The 24,906-nt window shown below is 53.6% G+C and overlaps 1 protein-coding gene across 7 annotated transcripts in view; it reads right to left on the minus strand.

Moving 5' to 3' along the window:
• Positions 1–1,573: 1,573 nt before the first annotated feature.
• Positions 1,574–24,906, minus strand: part of Nckap5l (NCK associated protein 5 like) — a 36,385-nt gene continuing 13,052 nt past the window's right edge. For 2 of the 7 annotated variants that reach the window (XM_050122481.1, XM_050122484.1), the window contains exons 2-13: positions 15,197–15,257; positions 13,587–13,715; positions 13,172–13,240; positions 13,050–13,088; positions 12,308–12,427; positions 8,710–8,823; positions 5,193–7,801; positions 3,716–3,953; positions 3,478–3,559; positions 2,893–3,201; positions 2,655–2,797; positions 1,574–2,437 (exon numbers count right to left, since the gene is read on the minus strand). In XM_050122481.1, coding sequence (XP_049978438.1) covers positions 2,228–2,437; positions 2,655–2,797; positions 2,893–3,201; positions 3,478–3,559; positions 3,716–3,953; positions 5,193–7,801; positions 8,710–8,823; positions 12,308–12,427; positions 13,050–13,088; positions 13,172–13,240; positions 13,587–13,697 — 4,044 coding nt within the window. In that variant the 5' untranslated portion in view covers positions 13,698–13,715; positions 15,197–15,257 and the 3' untranslated portion in view covers positions 1,574–2,227. Of the gene's footprint in view, positions 2,438–2,654; positions 2,798–2,892; positions 3,202–3,477; positions 3,560–3,715; positions 4,974–5,192; positions 7,802–8,709; positions 8,824–12,307; positions 12,428–13,049; positions 13,089–13,171; positions 13,241–13,586; positions 13,740–15,196; positions 15,258–19,058; positions 19,128–24,906 lie in introns of those variants that run through there. The other 5 variants (XM_050122482.1, XM_050122486.1, XM_050122485.1 and 2 more) reach the window with 5 other exon arrangements.

Below are 24,906 nucleotides of genomic sequence, written 5' to 3' on the forward strand. Positions count from 1 at the left end.
TTTTTTTTTTTTTTTTTTTTTGGTAATGGAAACAAAACATACTATTTGTGGGGGGAAAAAGCTAGGTATAGGAAAAGAAAATAAAACCACTGCAGCCCTGAGAAAAAGCTCAGTCCACACTTTTGGGACGACCTGCAAAGGAAGCGCAGCAGTGAGCGTGTCTTTCTTCAGGCCTTTGCTAAGGCCTGCTGGTCGGAGGCAGGGCAGGTGTCTGGCATCAGAGCTTCCTGTGTTGGGCAGAGCCAGCCGAGGATTTGCACTATGGGAAGGTGAACATTTGCCCATTGTTCTTGAGTTAGGAATGAGGTCACACTTTACGAGCAGCTGTTGCACACTGAGATACCAAGTGTTCTGCCACAGCCAGGATCAAGGAGGTTTTTAGCCAAGGCCTTCCTTGAAGTCCCAGAAACTGGGTTCCCTGGAGTATCAATAACCACACCCACACACCCATCCCCAAACTGTTTCAGTTGGAACTGAGCCCTCATCGGGGGTGGGCATAGTAGAGCCGTGGGCTGCAGCTGTTCAGTGCAAAAGCCTGCAGAGGATCAGGGAGGAGAGCCATGGCGGGAAGGGCTGCCTCTGGGCATCGTCATGGGTCCTGGGACATTTCTCCAGTCAGCTCACCCTGGCCCAGGGAGCAAGAACAGAGCCCAGGAGCAAACTGACTGGACCCTGGCGAGAACATGGATGGATCCTTTGAAGGGAAAGAGAAGAGACGCAAGCCCACCATGCCAAACAGCTTTCCAGAAAGGAATGGCCGTGTGAAGGCCAGGGTAGTTCTAACAGGAAATGATGTAATACATCAAGCTTAAGGCAATAATAGGCCAAGAGACAAGTCAGGGGGCTGCAGACTTCCTTCAGCCCACTTAGGAAGAGGCAGGGACATGAAGGCTGGCAAACTTAAACAAAACTGTTAGCATCGCCCTGTTCTGGCTCTTGTTAATGTCTTCAATGACGGGATAGGCCAGACATGGATGGACTGCAGAACATTCGGGGGACGTAGCTGATGGGAGTTCCTGGCTTAGCACAATCTAATAGACAGGTGAGGAAGACCGAAGTTTGTAGTGATTCAGCTTTCAGAACGGCAGCTTTGGTGATGGCGATCCTTGACTTCTGGTCTAGCACTCTGCAGCTGTAGGGGACGGTTTGCAAGCCACGAGGGCGGGAAGACGGCAAGGTTAGCATTCCCACCAGGCTCGTCCCCTCTCTGCCTGGGCAGTCACTAACTGTTCCTCTGTGCAAAGCCAGTGAGGCTGCTCGTCACCTGGCCTGTCCCCCAGCTGGCACAAGGAGGGGCTTGAGTGCACGATCAGTCTTCTTCCCCATCTCTCTCCAAGGCTGCCCAGCCTTGTGCCTCCCCTGGCCTTGGGGGCAGCCTCAAACCTCAGATCCAAGCAGGGCCTCCTTCACAAACCCCTAAGTCACCTCCTAGAGGACTAACCACATTCTCTGGGTGGAATGCAGGCACAGAGCCTCGTAAGAGCATCTGGGGTCCCCTCGACCTGCCCCCCTGTCCACCTCGGGGTCATGTACAGAGAAGCTAGCAAGGCTAGATAAAGGGAGACGCTGTCACAACAGTCACGGTGGGGAGAGGCCGCCACATTTTATTAGGGTACCGCAGAAGCAGAGGCTGGAAGCAGAGCAGCCGCTTTAAACATCAGATAAATTAACCGCAGTGGGGCTGGGCCAGGCGCTTTTATATGTGTGTGTATATAAAAACAAAGATGAAGACAGACCAACAGACCCCAAAGACGTGGGGAGGGGACGCAGCACCATTCAGACAGCAGGGAGGACCAGGGCAGAGAGAGAAGGCAATTTGTCCCCCTCACCCCAAGCTCCACAAGCCCGGGGCTTCCAAAATTGGCCCCATGGGGACTTCTGGGGCAGGGTTGCAGCCAGGTTGGGCAGAAATGGCGGGCAGGAAGCCCAGCACCACAAGATGGCTCCGTCCAAGGTGGGAGCTGGGACAAGCAGTCGGGGCCCCCAGTCCCTCAGAGAAGAGCCCGACTCTGGCGAGTTAAGGGACCAGGGGTGAGGTCTCTCCCTGAGCTGAGCTTGGTTGTCTCATCCACAGCAGCAGTGGGGTATGCCAGGGACCCCAGTCACTTCTTGGTCACTTCTCCTTGGTCCCTTCACATGGAGCCTCACTGGCTCCGAGGCAGGGAGCATGAAAGCAGGCCCAGTCTGGGGTCCCCAGCTCCAGAGGAACTGGAGTGGGTGCCGTCCTTCAGCCCTGACTCCCACAGGACGACAGCGAGTCATAGAGTGAGTCACTTAGGGACTCGGAGGTCTCCAGCCCGGGAGCTCCCCCACTGGCCACTCTGCCTTCCTCGCCCATGTCCGACGTGCTGGGGGTACGACTGCCCCCAAATGCTGGGCCCTGAGGCGTAGCTGTGCGGCTAGGCTCCAGGCTCTGCTTCCGGTCCACGGGCAGGGCCTAAAGAAGAAGGACCTGCTGAGAGGGCCACAGAGGCAGACTGGCGTTCTCACTATACACAGTCCTTCCAAGGTTCTGGGGAGCAAGGAAGCCCTCTCCCAAAATGGGCCCTCACTCCTGGATGGGCAGGCTGTAAGTTCCTTACCAGGCATGTCAGTCTCCCCGTGTCACTCCCTCCTGACCCCAGACCCCTTTCTTCTTCCTTCTGGAAGCTTACCATGGTGGTCCTAGGCAGGCCCTCCAGTTGTCGGGGTGGGCACAGGAAGGGGTCGCTGGAGCTGCCAGCCGCTCTGGTGTTGGGGAAGGTCCAGTTCTTGGCCAGCTGGACAGGTGGGGGAGGGCCTGGATCTTCACAGGGATCTGCCCAAGAGAAGGGGAAAGTGGCTGCATCTGCCCAGCGCTAAGCATCCTCTTGACGATGTCTAGGACACTTGACTGCCTGCTAGGACACTCACCATCAGGACAGGTCTGATGGCTTCGGTGTCCTGAAGGAGCAGTGAGCAGTCCAGGAAAGGCTGGCATGCTGGGGTGCCGCCCACTCACCAGCAGCTCTTCAATGCCTGGCACCTCCCGCTCCAGTGTGTGGGCACGACGAGGGACTTTGGTGAGGGCTGGAGGCCGAGCTGGGGGTGCCCCTGGCGGAGGCTCTAGCCGCAATGACTTGGTCTTGGGGAGATTCTTGCTGGGGGTTCCACTGCTGCCATGATCTGGCGGGGGGAAGGTCCCAATGCCACTGTCCAAGGTTCGAGTCAAGGAGCCACAGGCTGTGGAGAGAGTACACGAGCATGAGGCTCGGGCTCAGCCCTTCGCTCTCTCCCAACTCCAGGCCACCCCACCCAGTCTTCTCGGCCCCAAAGGATGGTCTCACAGAACTCACCCCCACCTCTGCCACACTCTCAGCTTGACACAGGTGCCCCTAGGGCAGGGAGAATTATTCCTGTGCAGCCACTGAGATCTACATCTCCAGCAGCTATGGCACTGCTGGCTCTGCTGGCTCCGCTGCAGTGGCGGGCAGTGAGGAGGGAAGGGACCCTGCTGACCTGTGAAGTGTGCAGTGGAAACTGGCTCCGCCAGGCTGTCCTCCGAGGGCATCTCTTCCCGCCTACCTGGCTCATTGCTGGGCTGTGTGGGTACAGAAGATATGGGTGTCCATTCCAGTGACTCCCAAGTCTCCCACAGTGCCTCTAGGGGTACAGGAGGCTGGGTGGTCAGCCCTATGCAGACTTCCAGGTGCCCAGGAAGCCAGGCCCTTGATGCGGCCCCTACTTAAGAACTTACCCTTCCAGAAGGTTTTCCGCAGCCCTCAAGTGGCCCTACCAGGCCATTCCGGGGTCCACAGGCAGGCCAGGAACTCTTGGGGTCAGTGGACGCTGGCTGGAAATCCCCATACTCAGGCTTGGGCTCCCGCCAGCTCTTCGGGGGCAGCTCCTTGCCATCCACCCTAGGAACAGCACAACGGACGGACGTGAGGGAAATCGGTGTTTCCCAAGGCTTGAGGCGTTGAAAGGCACCGTTCCTAAGGAGGTATTAAGATGGAAATGCTGGCCAGGTGGAAGTGCTGGCACACACGTTTAATAGGCAGATGCATCTCTGTAAGCTCAAGGCTAGTCTGATCTACAGAGTGAGTTCCAGGATAGCTGGGCTACACAGAGAAACCCTATCTTGTTGTCAGGCACGGTGCTGCACACCTTAATTCCAGCACCAGGCAGAGGCAGGTGGAGCTCTGAATTTGAGGCCAGTCTGGGCTACACATGGAGTTTCAGGACAGTCCACATATTGAGACTCTGTTTCAAACAGACAAAAGATCAAGATGCTTCCAGAGGCAGGACCTTTCGGGAAGTAGCAGTATCAGGTATGGTCATTAGGGTGAAGTCCCGAGACTGTCAGACACCAACAGGGCCACGTGTGCACACTTTGGGATTCTCTGGAAGCAGAAGGCAATCACCAGATATGACCCATGGATCTCTAGAACCATGGTCCAAAATGAAACTTTTATAAAAGTAGTTTGTCTTAGATACGCATTTAATTAGTGACACAAAATATGTACTATACCAGCCACGAACCCTCCAACAGAGCTAGTCCTAGAGAGGTACTTTCTGCCGCCCATCCTGGGGAGACAGCCATATGGATGACCCCTTCTCCTGAAGCTTAAGATGGGCAGGGTGGGGGAGGGGAAGCAAGGAAATAAGGAGGAGCAGGAAAAAACCGTGGGGGGCCCAGCTTCAAGTCCTCCCAGGATCATCATGCCCTAGCGCAGTGGCAGGCCAGTTCACATAAGGGACTGGATACGACAGTCCCAGCCTGCTGCCCTGGGGTTTCTGAGAACATGTTAGCCCAAAATGAAAGCCCTTCGCAGGGCCTGAGTCCTTCATTCCTTTTACACAACTGGTCTAGAAAGAGTAAACATTGTAAGTGGGTCCCCTTCCCTAAACCACTACTCCCTTGGTGGCAAGAGTCAAAGGGGTCTTTCTTGCACTCTCGGGGCAGACTCCAGCAGCCTGGTTGGGAGCAGCCTTCAATTAGTGTGTGCCGGCACCTGGGGGCGGGCAGGAGTGGGGAGAGGTGGGTCAAAAGAGAGCTAGTCTTTCTGAGTCTGACACTAGCCAGCATGGAGGAGGGTAGGGCTGTAAACCCCACACTTCTGAATCCTAACCTAACCCTCCTTCTTGGTCAGGGCACCAGCACAGAGCTGCATTCCCTTGACCTCAGGGAAGCCCCAGCACTCTGAGCACTCCCACCTGGCCCAGGCCCTCACCTGTTCAGGAGCTGCTGCATGAAGGTGTCTGCACCCTGATACATGCCGGCAAGCTGGCCTTGCACTTGCCCCAGACCTGTGCCGGGCACGGTGGCTGGGCCTGCAGGCCGCGGGCGGGCTCTGCTGCTCAGGTAGGCCTTCTCTTCCTCAAGTGCCCGGCGTAGGTCCTCTGCCTTGGCCATCAGTTTGGAGATGTTGAGACTCTCAGCCTCCAGCTTCCGGGCATCTGTCTTGACTTCTTTCCGGAGTGGGGAGCCCCCACCAGCCCCTTCCTTGCTCTTGGTAGCCTCCGTGCGGCGGTTCAGAGCCGGCAGTTTGCTCTTCTTAAGGCCAAACCAGCTGGCAATGCTGCTGGTGTTGCGGTGCTTGGCTTCGGAGCCTGGTGTCCGTTCCTGACCTTGAAGTCGCAAGACGTTCTCCTCGATGCCCTTCATCACCTTCTCCTCGATGGCCGAGTGTGGGGCTGGCCCTTCTGGACCCTGGCTTGGATCTGTGGGGCCAGGTACTGGGGACGTAGGCTGGCCAACGGTGCTGCAGTCCGCCCAAGGAGGGCCCTTCCCTTTGTCAGGCTTGGAGGGCTCCTTGGTGGCTAAGGGTGCCACAGGTCGGGGCGTCACCTTGGTGGGTGACTTGGAGGGTAGCTTTGTCGGGCTGCTGTGAGGGCTTTTGGGCTTGTTCAGGCTAGGGGCTGGCACTTTTGCAGGGGTGCGTGGCACCTGGGGACACAGAGCCCCTGCCAGACGACTCTTAGCTAGCTCCACTTTGGTGAGGCAGCTCCTTGGTGAGATGGGCTCCAGGTCCACTCGAGCACCCATGGAGTGGGAGGAGTAGACCCGGGCCCCAGGATCTGTCAGTCCCAGTTCCTGCTGCTTCAGGCTGCTTGTGCCCAAGGCGACCGCTCCCCTCAGGACGCCCTTAGCTTCTGGCTGTTCAAGAGGCCTCGCGGAGGGAGGCACGTCTCCAGTATTCTCACCTGACCGCCCTAGTCTGGCCTTCTCCGTGCCAGGCCGGACTGGCACTCCGTTCTTCTCTAGACCCAGAAGCCCCTCAGGGCCTGTCTTCAGTTTGCTAAGGGCTGCCAATCTGTCCCGCAGAGGTGTGTGGCTAGGATCGCCAGGTCGCCGCCCTGATCCCTGGCCAGGCTTCTTGGATGAGCCGCCTGAAGTCCTGCGGCTGGGGTGGGGAGACTCAGAACCTGCTTTGTCCAGACCCTTCTCCTGGGGGCTCATATGGGAGGGGCAGGGTTCTGAGAGGCCAGGGCTGGGAGCCCCAGGGCTCCTGAGGACCTCAGGGGTCTGAGGTACCTCCAGAGTCAGTTGTGAGTAGGCGGGCACCTGCAGCGGGGATGGAGGTGGCTCTGGGGAAGAGCTTCTAAAGGCGTTCCGGGAGAGGTCCAGGATGTTTTCAAAGCAGGGAGATGCTACTGGTCCTGGAGACAGTGTAGTGGGCACAGCTGACTGCGAGGGTCTGAACTGCACAGACTCTGGGACTGCTGAGCAGGGCGAAGGGCTGTTGGGCAGGCCCTGTGCCCCATCTGGGGACAACTCTCCTCCACCCAGACCCCTGCGGGCCAGTAGTGGAGAGGGGCTACCATCTGAGCCACTGTTGCGACAGGGGATTCGAGAATTCCGGGGGAGCTGGGGGCTGAGTTGGGGGCCTCCTGGGCTGGGGACCTTCTCTGAGGCTGGAGGCAGTTTGAGGAACTTGAGACCTCTGGCTGGCGAGGGCAGAAGGGGTCCCTGGGCTTCCCCGGGAGAAGGGGGCCCAATTTGGAGCTTGCTTTTCACCTGAGATGAGGAGTGGGAGTGGCCAGGCCGTGAGCCCAATGGGGCATCCCCTGCACCCGTGAACATGCTGAGGAAGGGAAGGGGTCCCTGGCCCTCTGAGGTAGCACCAAATCCCAGCCTGTTGACCTCTGGGGTACCCCCACCCCAAGCTGACTTCGGGAGGCCTTTGGACTTGGACAGCTGTGGGGGTCCTGGATCTGGTGAGGATGGCTTCCCAGCTCCCGGGTGGTCACCATTGAGAGGGCCTGCAGCCCCAGCCAGGAAAGCCTGGAGATAAGTCTCCGTGTCTTCGAGGAGTTGGCCCAGGTTCACCTGCTTGTGGGCCAGGGCACCTAGCAGGCTGTCGGGGCTGGGTGCCTCATTGGGGTCGCCTGCTTCATCGGAAGAGGAGGAGGAGCTACTACCTGGGGCACAGTGTGGGCCAGAGCTGGGGCCCTGAGCTTGTGGGGGAGCCCTGCTAGGTGCCCAGGGTTGCCGGGTACCTCCATCTTCCTCAGAGCCCCCCAGGAGACGCTCCCAGTGCAGCAGAGCTCCTAGGCTCCCAGGGCCGAGCAGCAGATAGGGTGCCCAGGGTGAGGGCTCAGGCTGGGGTGGGCCACAGAGCTCGCCATTGATGGGCTCTGGGGAGCTAGGGCCCAGGCCTGGGGGCCGCCAGGGGGTGGCCGGTGAGCACGCGAGCAAAGGGTCAGTCTCCTCCAGGGCACGCAGCACCTCTAGAATCTGGGCTTTCTTCCGAAGAAATGGGGACAGGGCATCCAGTGCTGGGGGTGGAGTAGCTGGAGTTGCCGGGCCTCCTGGCCGCAACTGCTGTTCCCAACACACCTGGGGAGAGATGGCATGGGAAGAGGCTCTGTGTAGCTGGCATGCAAGGCCCAGGCCTTAAGATAAACGTAAGAGCGTATCCTAGGGACAACCTCACCTGGCTGTCTGTCCTACACACAGCTCAGCTTCCTCGAAGACAGCTGAGCCCTGCCTAGCCCAGCTGCTGTGCCTCACACTCTGAGTAGACTGGTTACCCCATGCCCAACTTTCCATCCCCACTGCTCTTTACATTGCCAGGCCCAACCAGCTCCTGTTCTGACCTCTGTGTTTGTTCTGGGATGGAGGGAAGCCTGCCTGTTTTACTGGCTCCAGAAAGAACAGACATTCAAGAGGAGGGTGTATCATAGCCAAGACCTAAGTCACTCGCTGCAGGCAAGCCCGGGCCTTCCACAGCCAGCCGACCAGCAGGCAGGAGTGCCATCAGAAGGGACCTGTGGATGACTCCATGACTCTTCTCTGTGACCCAGTCCCTTCTTGTTCTGGTACAGTGCTGAACTATATGCACTCTAGAGTCAGAGGGGATCAAGTCCAGGTCCCTTTATTTACATGACCTTCAGCAAGCCATCTGAGCCTTAAGTTTCAGGGTGTCTGCTGTGAAATGAGATAGTAATTACACGTCACCCCATAAAAGAGCCCCGAGGTGTCCTGCACAGTTGGCACCTGGCATGGAAGGGTCAGCAAGTGTGAGCGCTGACCCAGCTGCACGACTGCAGACATTGGCTTGCAGGCCATGGCTCGGGGAGGGCAGGCCTGTTTTTCTTGGTCTAAGGCTGACAGCTGAGGGCTCTCACTTCCAGCCTGGACAGGAGTTTGCACATAGGAAACAGCCCCTCCCCTCAGACTCGCTAAGAGCCGGCAGCGGAGCATCTAGTCACTCAGACACAAGCGTCAACACCAGTTCCTCCTACCTCTCTTTGCCCAGCACAGTGTCCTAAAGGCAGGGAGGTTGCTGGTCCCTCAGCAGCATTCAGGGACGGGGAGGCTGGTGTTTCTGATGGTGTCTGGAGTGGGGTGAGTGGGATCTGCAGACAGAGGCAGAGTTGCATAGCTGTCATCAAGCCCTCAGAGCCAGGCATCCCTCCTACCATGCCCGCCTCCAGAGATGTCCCCAGTCAGGGAAGCCTGAAAGCAGGAGACCTGAAGACAGAACAGGGCCAGGTAGCATGGAAGTCGACTAGCACAGCGGATTTGGGTTGGGAGAGACGTCCTAGGGCCAGGGCAGGAGCGGGTCTAACCCAGTGTGCCTATCTCAGCTACAGCACCATCTTGCTTCCCCGCTTACAAAGGAAGCGACCATGAAGGCCCCTTCCTGTTCTGACCACCTAGGATCTGAGAATGCAGAGGTGGAAGGGCTTAGAAAATGAAGGCAGGATGGATAAGATGGCTCAGTGGGTAGAGCGCTATGCAAATGTGAGGACCAGGACTCGGATGCCCAGCATCCGTATACATGCCAGATGGGTCATGAGAGCCTGGAATTCCAGCCACGGGAGACAAAGACAGGGGCTCCCTGAAGCAAGCTGGCTACCTACACTAGCCAAACCATCCGGCTCTGGGGTCAAGTGAGATCCTGTGCCTCAGTAGAAGGTAGGGAGAGCAACTGAGGAAGACACACCAACCTTTGGCCTCTACCTGCAAGTACACACACATACATGTGCCCATCCTTACACATGCATGCATACTACACACACACACACACACACACACACACACACACACACACACACAGGACCAAACTAGAGAAGACAGGCTGAGCAGGAGAGACAGATCAGTAAGTCAAGTGCTTGCTATAAAAGCATGAAGCCTAAAGTTTTTGATCCCCAGGACCCACCCCCACACACACACATTAAGCCAGGCACAGCAGCATGCCCTTATTCATTCCGGCTTGCAGTAGCAAAAGGTCAGTGTAACATCCTCTTCCTTTTCTGTGTTTCTCCAGGACAAGGTGGACAGCGTGCGAAGAATGGGTCACAACCAAGGTTGACCTCTGGTGTGCACGCTCACACATACACAGGAACACACACACACGAAAAAAAGCCATCATTCTGTGTTCCCCAGTGGTTCCGTGTGCGGAATGGGAATGAGTCAGCTTTAACCCTTTGCTCACTCTGTCTCTCACAGCCTTCAGCATCCGCCTTGCCTCTGGCCATTTGCAGCCCAGAACTTCCCACTCTGGCCTGGACAGTGCCTGGCAATCCAGTGAATCCCCTAGACCCCATTCAGTGGCCCTTTAGTCTGGTACAAGGAAGCTAACACATTCGTTTCCTAAAGTGCCCTCGTGCTACAGAGCCTCCTTTCCTGGCCCTTGCCCACCATAGATCTTCTCCCCTCCTCCAGCAGGCGACTCTCAAGACAGCTGCTCCAGCTTTAGTCACCTGCGTCCTTTCACACAGCCTTTGCTCTAGGCAAGCAGCCAGTGCCCCTGTCTAGTGTTCAGAAATGGGGATTCCTTCTCTGTCTTTCTCCTTTCCACCTACACGCAGGCCCAATAGCATTTCCTTACAGTAACCTTAAGTCTCTGTGTGTGTGTGTGCGCGTGTGTGTCTGTGTGTGGTGCTTGCACATGTGTGCATGTCGGTGCTTTTCCTCAGGAGTCACCTGCCTTGTTTTTGAGACAGGGTTCATCACTGGGACCTGGGGCTCAGTGAGCAGGCTAGTGAGTCCAAGGCTCTTCCTGTCTCCGGTTCCCCAGAGCTCGAATGAAAACTGCACAGCCATGCCCAGCGTTTTACATGGGGCCTGCGGATTAAACACAAGCCCTAACATTTGCACGAGAGCAATAAGCCACCGGATAAGCCACCTCCCCAGGCCTCGAGGCCTTCTCCGGGGCTAGCTGTCCCCACACTGGGATAAGCAGTACTGCCACACTTGACTGTAGCACGGCTGTCCAGACTGCTCTTAGGAGTCTCAGCCTTCCAGGGCCACACCCACCCTGCATAGGATGTGACCCCACAGGGCCTTGAGATGCAGTTCAGTTCCTCAGGCTGTGGCAAAGGCGTGGCTCACGAGAAAAGCTTAGTGTCTGCTGACAGAGGTTCACCTGGAGAAGCACACCCTGGGAATCACAGTAGTACAAACTGTGAGCCAACCACTACATATTATCTCATTTAATCCGAGCAACGATGTGTAATGTAAGCATTTTTATGCCCATTTGTAAGGGGGAAACCTATAGTTTATCCAGTGTGATACTTTGCCCGAGGTCACACTTAGCTAAGAAGCAGTTCAGTTAGAAATCCAACCCCAGTTTATCTGAGGCCAAGGTTTGTAATTTTCCATTGCATCATGGTAACTTGGAATAGAGAGATCTAAAAACCTGACTTAAGGTTGCTCCCTGTTTTGTTATCAGTCACTGAAATGGAGAGAGCTTGGTGACGGTAGGCCTCGGGGTTCTGGGGGGTTCTGCCAGGCAGTGACACGGTAGGGCAGGAACAACTACAGACTCTCCCCTGCTGGTGGGGGCCCAGCTCAGGGGTCAGGCTCTAGGCTGCATTATTTGGCGAGATACACAGGTTCAGACAGACAGACACGGCTCAGCTCCTCCCTGCTATAGTCCTTTTCTTGTCAAGATGGGGAAGGGCTAGTTGCTCCTCAGAAGTGACTTCTGCTCTCCTCGACTTCCAGATTGTTCTTTATCTTCTCACCCCATCTATGGGGTCCCTGACAGGTGGTACCAGTGACAACTGAACCCAGGACCCATGCACAGAGCCTTCCAGGAGAAACCACTGCCTCTGAAGTACTAGTCAGAGGCAGTGTGTGCAGCCACACACATCTGGTTACCAGGGTGATTAGCCTTTCTTGTCCTCTCGGCGACACGAAACCACGGGTTGTTTATGCTTAGCCCTGCCCTAGCCCTGGCCAGGAAGAAGCCGCGTCAGTGGCCACAGGGCCTCTATGGAGCTAGAAATAACTGCATGTCTAGCCTCCACCCAATTCTCCACACAGGGCTGGAGCAAGTTTGAATTTTCTCTGTCAATAAGAAGGGGTACACTGGCCAGGTGGTGGTGGTGCACGCCTTTAATCCTAGCACTCAGAAGGCAGAGGCAGACGGATCTCAGTGAGTTTGAGGCCAGCATGGTCTACAAAGCAAGTTCCAGGACAACCAGGGCTACACAGAGAAACGAGGTCTCAAAACCAAAAATAAAAAAAAAGGGGGGGGTTCCCTGAGAGTGAGGGCCATACTTATAATCTCAGTACTCAGGAGAATTGCCTCAAGTTAAGGTCAGCCAGGGCTACAGAGTAAGAATCTGTTCAACAACAAAGATGCTGGCTGGCTGGCTAGGGAGAACCTAGGAATGGGTAGCAGCTAAGTTTGTAAGGGGACTCAGTGAGTTTTCCCTCAGCTAAGGTACGAGTCTGTTAGTCTGGGTAAGCCTTCCCTGCATGGCCCTGCAAGCCCCTGTGCTGAGAACAACTCATGCCCTTCTCCTATGAGGTGAGCAGAACGGAATGCTGATGCCAACAGGGCCGCAGACGCTGGCTCCAGGGAGAAAGGAGAAGCATTTTGCCCACCTGAGGGAGGGAGTTGGCCGTGAGCTGCAGCTTTTGCTGTAATAGTGCGCTCAGCATCTGGTTCTGTCGCTCCAAGTCAAACACCCTCTTCTTCAGCTTGATACACTCTTCCCGCAGGTCCTGTCCACCCAGGAGGTACAGGAAGCAAGGATGGGGAGGCAGGAGAGGAACCGTGAAATGAGCAGGTCTCAGCCCAGTCAGCTATATTCCTGGCTACCGCCTCTGGGGACCAGTTCTCTAGGTTTACTAGTCTAGTGGACCATAAAGGCCAGGGTCTCTGTCCTTTTCACCATTTCTGGGGCTGGCTACCTCCTGCCTAGAAATTGTGTCAAAGAAAGATCATAAGACATGGAAGACCCCGAAGTCAAAGGGCTTCATAGTACAGTTATCCGCAGCTAATGTTTCCAGGCCACTGGGCCCCACAGCGTCAGCACCGCTCTCAACGCCATCCCAACCTAGAGAAGCCAGTGGGCTCAGGCTAAGGGAAGGCGCCAAGTCCAAATCAAAGTTCCCACAGTTCAGAGACCAGATCTGGCCTTACCTATGCCCCCCTTGTCTCCTGATAAAGATGGTCCTGCCAGCGGCAGCAGAGCGGGGCCAGGTGGAGGGAGCTCCTCTTCTAGTCCCTAGTGAAGACTTAACTGAGCAGGCCCTGGAGTCCCAGGATAGCCCTCCTGACTACATCCTCAGTCTACCTCGGAGCGGTCGGGTGGGAGTATGAGATGGTTCTTGAATCACTCACCTTCTGGTTCAGTAGTGCCTGGACCACGTGGTTGGCAACCTGGAGACAGAAAGCCGGAAGCTGAGCTGGCATCGTGTCTACCCATGCCCATCCCCAGCACTGTCCTTGGCATACCCACAGACCTCATCCAGACAGCGTTCATAAGTCTCCCGCTGGTTCTCATTGGCCTGGGCAAGCGCTGAGTTCTCTGCCTACAGGGGAGGAGGAGAAGGGAAGTGTTGGAGCTCATTCTTACCACGGGGAAAGGGATGCTTTGCCTTGTCTGTCAACTGGGCCCTGGGTCACCTGACTGTTGTATTCAGTTGTCTCCGAGACCACTGTTTTCCCTGGAGTCAGCAGGGCCAAAAAAGTGAAGGGGCAGGGAAAGACACTTGGGGTATAGGATAGTTCACCCCTTTGCAGTGTCTTCTTAAGCTGCTCAGGGGAACTGCACTGAAGCACCCAGCCTCCTCCAGCTTGGCAAGCCCTGGGTGGACAGCCCTGACTCCCCAGGGTCCTGGCCAGCACCACTGCCCCACCCGGCCTGCCACCACACACCTCCAGCTCCCGAAGTCGGCGCAGAAGCTCGTGGCAGGTGCCCAGCTCCATGCCGCTGACGTCACCGGCCGCTGGCTCCAGGTCCCCAGTGCCTACGGCCGGCCGCTCCATCGCCTTGGGTGTCAGGCCCTGAGGACAAGAGAGCGAAGCCCTGGCAGGCTACTTACAGGCAAGAAGAGAAATAAAGAGGAGGACAAAACTCTCTGACCTCTGTTACAATGCGACAGCTCAAGTCAGGCTGCTGACCCGTTTGCTCTTGGGGCAGAGGCTAAAGAAATCCCAGTGTCCCCATACCCTGTCTAGGGGCCTGGACCTCAAATTTTTCACTAGGATTCACCACAAACTGGCAACTCAGTCAGCTGCCCTGTGAATCAGTGTCCCTGGTTACAAACCAACATCAACTTCAACTAATCTTACCCGCTGTTGACACATAAAGATTAACTCTGCCAAGGTGATTTGAAAGGTAAAGGCCGGCGGAGACATGGCTCAGCTATCAGGAGTGCTGAGTGCTCTTTCAGAGGACCGGGGTTCAGGTCCCAGCACCCACACAGCAGCTATGCTGTCACCTCCTCGACACAGTAGAAAGAATCCTGTGTCCCCCAACACTAATGGCCCAGGTACTGAGCGAGCTTAAAGCGTGGCCACTGGTCCCAGTGTGCCAGCTGCTTTGCAATGGGACCTCTCTGCAGGCGCCTCCTGCTGCTGCCCAACAGCAATCTTCCCACTGCTGCCTGGGCTCTAGCGGCCAATCTGTGCTTGGTGCTGCTCCGGCAGTTCTGTAATGGTCCCCTGACCAAGGCTGTTGGCTTCTGAGCAAGGGGACAGCACTTCCTTCCCTGCCCAAGCTCACACTGCCCTCATGAAATCTGGCATGCAGCAGACAGGCTGAAGACAAGAGACTAGTCCACCCTGGGCTACACAAGCACAGCAAGGCTGACCGGCAGTGTGTCATGTGCTCCTCCTGTCCACGAGGCTCTCGCCATTGCTGATAGCTTTAAATGCCAAGTCTTCATCTCTCGGCTGGACTATGAAATGCCCTCCCCCCCCCCCCCCCCCCCCCCCCCCCCCCCCCCCCCCCCCCCCCCCCCCCCCCCCCCCCCCCCCCCCCCCCCCCCCCCCCCTTACCCCCTTTTCCCCCCCCCCCCCCCCCCGGCTCTCTTGAGCATGCAGTCCCTGTCTGGTGGCAGTGCTCTGAGTCTTTAGGACCTTTGGAGGACACAGCTCAGTCCCTGCGCTCACCCTCCCCACCTCCTGGTCGGTAGATTGTGAACGATTTTTAGCTCCCACTTTTGCCACCAGATGAAGCCTCTTTGCACTCTCCTCTTTGCCGAAAGTCAAAATTCCTCTCCCATTAAGACATTCCTGCCAGCTGTTTTGGAGCCAGTGGCACCAACACCGTGGGGAACCTTAGTGGGAAGGGGCTCCATCGCTTCCTCCTTAGCCAATTAAAGGCCCCATAAAAGGGAATTAGAAGTTGTGGATCACAGAAGAGGAAGGATCTCAGGGTCCAAACTCGCTCTCCTCCGCACTGAGGCACAGTGCCGCCTTTCTTGTCCCCAGCCCTTTCTCCAGTCCCTCTCACCGGCAGGCACAGGCCTTAGGCTACTCACCGGTCTCTGTCCCTCACCCAGGCTGGCACCCTCACTCTGGCAGCCAGATCAGTCACCTTACCTGTAGAGAAAACAAGATGATGTGAGTGACGCCCTCTCTCGGTACTTGTGGGCCGTGGCTTTGTGCCAGGGAGAGGGCACAGCTGCACGCTGAGAGCCCTGCCATCGCTTTCAAAGCTTCTACCCCATGGACAACACAAGGCACAAGACAACACGAGGGGCTGACCATACACAGAGGTCTGATCGGGTTTTCTCAAGGTAAAGGACCTGCCAGTCACATGACTGGTCCACACAGCACATTGGCAGGCATGGATGCCCCCTCCTTTGTGGTCTCAGCCTTACTGTCAGCTACATGGAACAAACTCTGCCAAGCCCTGGGAGCACAGTAGGGAGAACCTGCTGTATTCCTGGAGTTTTACAGTTAGGCAGGCTTGAGCTAGATACTGACCCCAGAGAATTACTTTCCTGGCTTAAGAAATGGGGATAAGGCTACTCAGTACAAAGGGCAGATAGAGGACACATGAGATAATGGATACAGTGTTCAGCAGAAACTCACTCAACACTTCCAACACACCCCGTGCTCATCAGGCAGTCCAAAGCCTGCTGTGACCTTGGGCTCATACACAGTAAGCCTGAGTTCCGGGCCCTCCGCACTCGAGTCTTAGATGCAGGGCATCTACATGTCCTGGGTGCTGCCTGGCCTGGCCTGCTCTGTCCTCGGAGGACCTTCCCTTTGAGTCCCTTAGTATATATAAGGCTCTGCCTCATACACTAGAAAGAGTCAGCTGACAGTTTTGAGGGTAACAGGCAAAGGAGAGAAGCCTTTCTGGTGGTTTCTGGGCAGGGCGGGGAGGGCAGTGCCAGAGGCCTCGGGGCATGCGAGGCAAGTCTCAGCTGCTGAGCTACAACCCCAGGCTGAGAAGTCTTCCTTCTTAGCTGTATGCATGCATTCCTGAGTGAGCAGAAAAGGAAGAGCTATGTAATACTTATTTTTAACACTGCACAAGAAAATGTACAGTACTGGCAGCTGGAGGGATGGCGCAGTGGTCAGGAGCACTCGTTGCTCTTGTAGAAGATAGGTTGTTTCCAGCGCACATATGATTGCTCATAAGCACCTGTAACTCTAGTTCCAGGGGGTTCGTCACCATCTCCTGACCTTCAAGGGCACTGCACACACGTGCAGCATTTACACAATGCAGGCAAAAACATCCACACACATAAAATAAACATAGTAAGTCTTTAAAGAAATAAAGCCCTTTGTTATTTTAACATTGTCAAATGAGCTGAGTATAACTTGATTTGCTCCTGACATTATCTCATTTGATATATTTAGAAATGGGGGCCTGGGAAAAATGAGAACTTTAAGAAGTATTTTTCTTCCCACACACGGGTAAGGGTTAAGACTCAGAAGGCCCCAGGTTACACCCACCCTTTGGCAGTTTTGCGCTCACCCCTCAACTCTGGTGTCTGCAGCATCCCCCAGCTCCAGTCTGTGGTCCTGATGCCCAGTGGTCACCAGCTTTCCCCTCTAGCTTACACTCTTTGTTTCCTCCATAGCAACTCCCAGGGAAGAGCAGCTGGCATGTATGCATACCTCTGGGCACTGGGATGGTGAACGAGGCAAATGGGATGAACTGGACAGGGTCCAGCGTCCAGAAATAAAGCTAAAGCTAGTGGAAGTCCACCAGCTTGTGCTCTTTACACAGAGACAAAACCCCAAAGAGGACAAAGGTAATTTACTGGGATGTCTCTTCATAAACAATAAGGAAGCATCCCAGGCAGGAGTGAGGGCCAGAACTTGAGGTCACTGGAGTTTTATCTGCTGAAGTAGGTGAAGCCCCACATACCCCAAAGGCAACCAGTACCCCTCTCTCCAAATATGAACCCTACAGACGAAGAGGCAGGGGTCGAGTTCCAGGGGAATACACTGGATGACCTGACGTTTCATTTTTTTCCCCTTTAAGATTTATTTACTCAGTGTTCTGTCTGCATGTATTCCTGAACACCCAGAAGAGGGCGCCAGACCTCATTACAGATGGTTGTGAGCCACCATGTGGTTGCTGGGAATTGAACTCAGGACCTCTGGAAGAGCAGTCAGTGCTCTTAACCTCTGAGCCATCACTACAGTCCCAACGTGATGGTTCTAAGCTAAGAGTGATAGTCTCTCCTGTAGCTCTCTGCAAGTATTGACACAGGAAGACTGTGAGTCATTCCCACTGTGGGAGAAATGCTGTTGTTCCCTTCCCCAGAGGCCTTGGCAACTCAGGATGGCGTCTGCAGGCTTCCAGCAGCAGAGAGCAGGGAGCTGTCAGCCTGCTCTGGGAATGGTCATGGGATGAGCCCTGTCCTTAGCCTTGGTGGTGAGAAGCAGTGCATCAGTACCTATGTGTGGAGCCAGAACGCAAGCAGAATCCTTTTTTTATTGTATTTACTACATTTGTGTGTGTGAGAGAGCAGGCCGGAGCGTGTGCCGTATCTCACACTGCAGGGCAGTGGATAACTTGTGGGAGTTGGTGCCCTCCTCCTACCATGCGGGCCTAGGTTGGCAGGCTTGGTGGGAAATGACTTCACCTGCCTTGAAGGTGAAAAGAGAGTTAGTGTGTGGGCACAATCCTGGAACACTTGGGCGCCTAGGCAGATGTATCGTGAGTTCAAAATCAGCCTGGCTGCATCCTGAGAGCCATTTATTCTTGAAAACTTTTAAAGATTTTTTTCCAAGAAACTCCCTGTGGCCCTCGAGGGAACACCAGAACGCACCAGTGACATATTATCTCCAGGCACACACCAAACTCAAACAGGAAATCCGTTGATGACAGTCGCATTAAGACCAGACTGTACATATGGATGTCACTGCCTCTGGGGCCACACACGCTCCTCCTCCCTTGGTCCCAGGATTTCCAACATTCCACACAGGGTTCCACAGCACATCAGAAAGGTTGTATCGGGTCACTCCCTGCCAACCAGGCTGGGGAGGGACGAGGCGGCTGGGTTTGGAAACTCTTAGCTTGAACTGGAAGCTTCTGAATTGCAAACGGGAGGCCCCTACTCTCAAGATGGCTGGTTCCCAGGAAGTGACCTCAGTGGAGAGGGAGTGAAGGGAGGATGAGCAGAGAGCTCTCAGGCAGCCGGAGACAGGGAAGGGGAAACTGGGCTAGAGGTGTCTGGTCAGCCAGGTGTATGGCTCACTCCTGTAATCTTGACCCTGAGGTAGGAGGACAGCTGGGAGTTGAAGAAGAGCCTAGGATATTAAGTAAGATATACCACACCAGCTTGGATCAGAGTGAAAACCAAAAATAAATAAAGGAAACAAACACCTTAAACCCAAAGGTATGGTGGCTCATGCCTGTAATCCAGGGATTGGAAGAGAGGGGCAGGAGATTAGGCCAACCTGGGCAAAAGGAAACCGGCCACAGACAGACAAAGATTGGCTGGGTAACCTGAGAACTTTTCTTGGTGAACTGGGTCATGAAACGGCCCTTACCTCCCAATCCCAATGGCAGGTCTGCTGCATGCAAAGCCTGGCCTCCCTTTAAATCTAGGAGGTCAGGATGGGCAGAAGTCGTGCACCTTGGGAGATCTTGCTATACTGGCCTTTATTCAGCCCCCGTTCTCTTTTTCTCTAGTCAGGGCCTGAGTCTCTCTCTCTCTCTCTCTCTCTCTCTCTCTCTCTCTCTCTCTCTCTCTGTGTGTGTGTGTGTGTGTGTGTGTGTCTTCACCTGGGCCATCAGCCAAGGCCTTCTGGCCCTGAGGAGCCCCTCATTTCCCAGCTGTTCCCCCAACAGTCCTCCTGGGAGAAAAGCCAGGGGCAGGCGGTGGGGGCGGGGCGGGCAGCTGCAGCAGGAAGGCAGAGACGGGGACTTACTTAAATAAAAGAATCCTCTGGGACACCAACCAGCTCAGCTCCCCGACAGCTGCTTTCTGGAATCCCAGCCTGTAACACCCAGGAGTTCACTTGTCAACAGCCAACCTTGGCACCCACAGCAAGCACACAGCAAGCTAAGAGGAGCCCTGGGCTGAGCAGGGTGTAAGCAGGGATAGGGCAAGACCTGAGAGGGTCCACGTCATCTCTGGCCCAAAGTACCTAAGAATTCCAACTGGAACTGGGAAAGAGGGCAGACAAGAGTATTGTCCTGTCCCTGTCATCCCCCGCGCCCCCCACAACAAGTGGTACAGAGACACAGTGGTCTTTCTGCAGTGATGCCTACCACAGAGGTGCAAGTTCTTCCAAACTCAACTCAAAGCAATACCAGGCCTACCCTGCTGGGCAGGGTGGCATGTTATTAGCCCCCTGAAATCCTCTGGATTTCAACAGTCCTCACCTCTGCTCAGAGCTCTGCTGTTCCCTGTCCAAGGCATAACCAACAACAAAAATAGCAGCTGCTGGAGGTGGGGCAAGGGAAGGGGTTTCCACACAATGGGTTTATTTATAGGACCACACACCAGGGGCTCAGCAGCCAAGCAGCCTAGGCCCCACTCCCAAAAGGCCAGCCAAGAGCCTGCCCAGCCCAGCTAAGGAGATGGGAAAAACCTCAGACCTGAAGGCAGGGGCATAGCCTAGCCCAGCTCCACAGTTTAGCTGCTTTAAGGCGACAATCTCTCAGGAACAAGCCCTTTCCCACTACAAGGAGACTGTTCTAGAATAGTGACTCACAAAGAGTAGCCTGGGGACCCTGAAGCATTATCAAGCAGTCCACAAGGTAAAAACCATTTTACAGTAAGAAGACACTGTCTACCTTACTTCCTGGCCTTCTCTCTTAAGTGTCTCCAGTAGCATTTCCCAAAGACTATGCAGCCCACTATGACAACGACGATGACAATGGAAGTAACGAGACTCTCTGCTCTCTACCAAATCAGACACCAGATTTGCAAAAACTGAGAAAACTGATATCCCCCTTTTGTTACAGAATATAACTGCTTTTTATAATATATCACTTTTATTATTTCTTAAATTTTTATTTTACTTTGACTTACTATTTTTTGTTTGTTTGTTTGTTTGTTTGTTTGTTTGTTTTTGGAGACAGCCTTGGCTGGGTTATGGTATTGTGGAATATTATTATAACTAGGAAAAGATGCATTATGTTTATTTATGCTGCAGAATATCACTTTAACTGTGTAAAGCCGTGTTACTTTTGCTGCATTTGCTTAATGATGTAAGAATGTGTGTTTAATTATGTAAAGATGTGTTGCATCTTCTCACCTTGACTACCTAAGGGACCTGATTGGACTAATAAAAAGCTCAATGGCCAATAGCTAGGCAGGAGAGGGCTAGGCGGGGCTGCTACGCAGAGAGAATAAACAGAAGGAGAATCTAGGCTCAGGAGAAGAAAGAGTGAGAGAAGAGAACAAGGCAGCCCCCAGCCAGCCATAGAGAAGCAGTGAATGTAAGATACACAAAAGAAAGATAATAAGCCCCAAGGCAAAGAAAACAGGTTAATTTAAGTTAAAAGAGCTAGCTAGAAACGAGCTAAGGCCGAGCATTCAAAACTAATAATAAGTCTCTATGTCATAATTTGGGAGCTAGTTGGTGCCTAAAAGCCTGGTACAGGGTAGAACTTGCTCTGTAGACCAGGCTGGCCTTGAACTCAGAGATCTGTCTGCCTCTTGAATACTGGGACTAAGAGTCCAGCTAGGTTGCTGCTGTTGTCATTATTATTATTATATTATTATTTTTTTCTCTCCTCTCTCCTCCGCCCCCCCATCTCTCTCTCCTCTCCTCCTTTTGGTGCATCTGTGAAGATCAGCACTGACTCCCAGAAGTAGCAGTTTCTCTTCTACCATGTGGTCCTGGGGATCAAACTCAGGTCATCAGGCTTGGTGGCAAGTGTCTTTACATACGAAACCTATGTTTTTACATTTACATAGGCAGCATGCATGCATGCAGAGGTCAGAGGACAACTTCTGGGAGTCAGTTCCCTCCTTCCCCACCAGGTTTCCAGAGATCCAACTTAGGCTTAGTGTCAAATCCTTTACCAGGAAAAGCATCTTACTGCCTTAATTGTTTAAATAATTTATTTACTTATATATGAGTGCTCTATTAGCATATGTGATGTGTGAATACCATTGGCTAATAAAGAATCTGTTTCAGCCAGTGGCTTGGCAGAGTAGATCTAGGCAGGGGAGGGGGGAAACTAAACTGAATGCTGGGAGAAAGAAGGTGGAGTCAGGGAGAAGCCATATAGCCATCAAAGGGGAAAGACGCAGAGCTGACAGATGAAACCTTGCCGGAAAGCCAGTCACATGGTGATACAGTGATTGATAGAGATAGTTCTAGATGTAAGAGCTAACTTGCAATACACTTAAGCTATTGGCCAAACAGTGTTGTAAATAATATAGTCTGTGTGATTATTTCAGCTTTAAGGGGCCGGGAAGAAATGAGCAGTCTTCCACTTCTCATGTGTGCCTGAATGACAGAAGAGAGCACTGGATCCCATTACAGATGGTTGTGAGACATTATGTGGGTGCTGGGAATTGAACTCAGGACCTCTGGAAAGTCAGTCAGTGCTCTTAACCATTGAGCCATCTCTCCAGCCCCCACTGGCCTTATTTTAAGAGAATGAAATAAATATTTGAAACTCTTAGTTCTAACAAAGCACAGGAAGGTTGGCGATGCTTCCCGGACACGCATTTCTATCCTGCCGCAAGTCTAAAACCAATAGTCTGAATGAAGCCCGTGAAACTAGAGACTAAATAAATAAAAGTATGGAGTTCATACACCAAAAGGCTTGAGAATCACATTTGGTTGTTTTATCCATTTCACTCTACTTTTGCAGTGTTGGTGATCAAACAAAGGGATGAGCACTCTACCAACTGGGCTGCTGCACAGCCCCTGAGCACCACCTGTCCAGGGCTGAGAGGAAAAGCTCAGTTTATCACTGTTACCACTACCTACAGGGGGGAATGACGGCTAATCTGAGAAATTAAGCTCTATCTGTCTGTCTGTCTGTCTATCTATCTATCTATCTATCTATCTATCTATCTATCTATCTATAATTTTACAGTAGCTGAGGCTAGCTTGAACTCCTAATCCTATGCCTGGTGAGAAGATTCTTATAGGACTAGAAGAAATGTCATGGCAGGAGATTAGCCTGCTGCTGGCTTTTTACCCTCTGGGGATGCGGGATGGGCAGCTGACAGAAGTCTGAGGAACGGTGATGAGACCAACCCCACTGGAGGCCTTGATGGGTAGCTGGCAGGGCCCAGGCGCAGCTAAAATGACTCCTTTGGTCGGGGCAGAGAAGAGTAGGTAAGCAAAGGAATGTGTGGCCATCCTTCCCTTTCCCTTTCCTGTGGACCTAAAGTCCTCAGCTACTAGTGGCTCTTCAAAACTGATTCAGTCCTAGCTTGGCTTTTGTATCCCTGGAATCCCTTGACTAGGCATGGTGGCACACATCTTTAATCCCAGTGCTCCAGAGGGAGAGGCAGGAGGATCGACTGGCTCTATGAGCTCATGGCTAGCCTGGTCTACACACTAAGTTCCAGTCCACAGGGACTACATGTCTCAAAACAAATAACAAAGGAATTCTCCCTACCTACTCATCACCTAGAGTAAGCAGTAAAAGGTGGGCCCTCTCAGACTCAGACTAAGTCCCTCTCAGAGTTAAGCAGCAATGAAGACTCCCAGAGCAGAAAAGCTGCAAAGACGCAGAGACCAGAGAGACTGCCGGGAAGCAGAAAGCAGCCAGCTGCTCACAGAGTTAAACCCAGAGGCACCTGGAAGGGACACTCCCCACCCTGCCGAGCTTCCTGCAGGTTGTGCAGTGTGCTCCAGGTTCCAAGCTGTCATTCGCTGGGGTCAGCTTCCTTGAAGGAGTTGTCTGAGTCATTTCTGCTCCTGTAAGGAACCCCAATAAAACTGAGTGCTTCACCAAGTTGGGCCTTGGTGGTATCCATGCTCTGGTCTGTTGTGGGCTCCCTATCTGGGGCAGGTAGATGTGCGTGTTGTCTCTCCAGAAAAAGTGTTGTCATTCAACACCAAGTTTCTTTAGAGAGAGAGAGAGAGAGAGAGAGAGAGAGAGAGAAGAAAGAAAAAGAAACACTGCAGCAAAGAACAAAACCAAAACTAATAGGCAGCTGCTTCTCACATGTGTATTCTTGTCCTGAGGAGCAGCATCACCCAGCAGCAGATCCCACTGGCCTTTCCCAGTTCTCACTGCTTCTCCTGTTCCTGTCCTTACAGTCCACCCACTCACAGGTGCATGCTGGACTTGGGGGTACACCACCCTGCATGCTCAGAGAGCACAGATGAGGGGCTATCAAACTGAAGGCCAGTCTGAGACGAGACCGGCCTCAAAGAACATCTATGGATAACAGCAGGTACAGACGATTCAATGGGGCTCACTCGGGTAAGTGCGCTCATAACATCCATTTTAGGGCATCCTTTACTCTTGCCTTTCTCTTTAGCAGCTTCCATCGGTCCAGCCCCGGGGAACCACTGCCTGTCTTCTGTCTTCATGGTTTCCTTATTCTGGACATCTTGCTTGAATGGAGTCACAAGTAAGTGGCCTGTTGTGACCGCCTCCTTTCACCCTCTTTACAGTATCTTCAGAGCTCACCTGTGTGGTCAGCTTTAATGCTGTCCATCTTGTCACAGCTCGGTCTGTGTGCACAGCCCCCGTTCCTGTATGCACAGCCCCTGTTCCGTCTGTCTGTCCACCTGAAGGTGAGTGCTGGCATGCCTTCAGTCTTGCCTAATGTGAATCAGATAATCTATAGGCTCTTTCATGTTCTCTTAGGAATCTACAGAATTGCTGGTCCATAGGTCTAGTTGTCCGAGGAAACACCTGACCGTCTTCCCAAGCAGACACCGCTCACATTTCACCAAAGGACGAGGATTGCGGCTTCTTCACAACCTCACCACTTGTTACCTGATTTTTCTTCGTTCTTCCTTCCTTCCTTCTCTTTTGAGACAGAGTTCTCTGGCGTTTTGGAATCTGTCCTGGCACTTGCTCTGTTAGACCAGGCTGGCCTCGAACTCACAGAGATCCACCTGTCTCTGCCTCCTGAGTGCTGGGATTAAAGTCGTGTGCCACCACTGGCTGGTATTACCTGGTTTTCTAACCCTAGTCACTCCTGACAGTGCGAACCAGTGTTTCACGGTGGTTTTGTTTTGAGAGTCTCGCTATAGCTCTGGCAGGTCTGGAACTTGCTATGTAGACCCTGGCTTTGAATTCACAAGAGATCCTCCTGCCTCTGCCTTCTGCGTGCTAGGATTAAATACGCAATCCACCATACCAGTTCTTCACTGTGGTTCTGTTTTGTAATTAATTCCCAGGTGATTTACAATGTTGGTCCTTTCTTATGGGTCCTAGCAGACAGTGCCTCTCAGTGTGCAGCCATTCCAGGAGGGAGGCGCTCTCACCGGGACTCTCAGCAAGGCGGGGTCACCTGCAGGGTCTTTACTGCACACAGAGTGACTTATTTGTACTTGGATGTGATCCCCAGCAAGACAAAAGTAAAGCCTGGCTCAGCCTGGCTAAACGCCTTTGATCCCAGGCCAAAGGCAGGCAGATGTCTATGAGTTTGCAGCGAGTACAGAGTAGACAAGGCTACATAGTGAGACTCTCAAAAACTAAAAATCCAAACCCAAACAAAACAAACACAAAAGTCTATATTTTCTCTCTGCAATTAACATTTGGAAGGCAATACATTAAGATTATACAACCATTCTGCTTCTCATATTTCCACCTACTGATTTTAGGTTCATCAATCGG

The sequence above is a fragment of the Alexandromys fortis genome, unplaced genomic scaffold (assembly GCF_014885135.2).
Source record: "Alexandromys fortis isolate MF-2015 unplaced genomic scaffold, M_Fortis_MF-2015_v1.1 scaffold_216, whole genome shotgun sequence".
Lineage (NCBI taxonomy): Eukaryota > Metazoa > Chordata > Mammalia > Rodentia > Cricetidae > Alexandromys > Alexandromys fortis.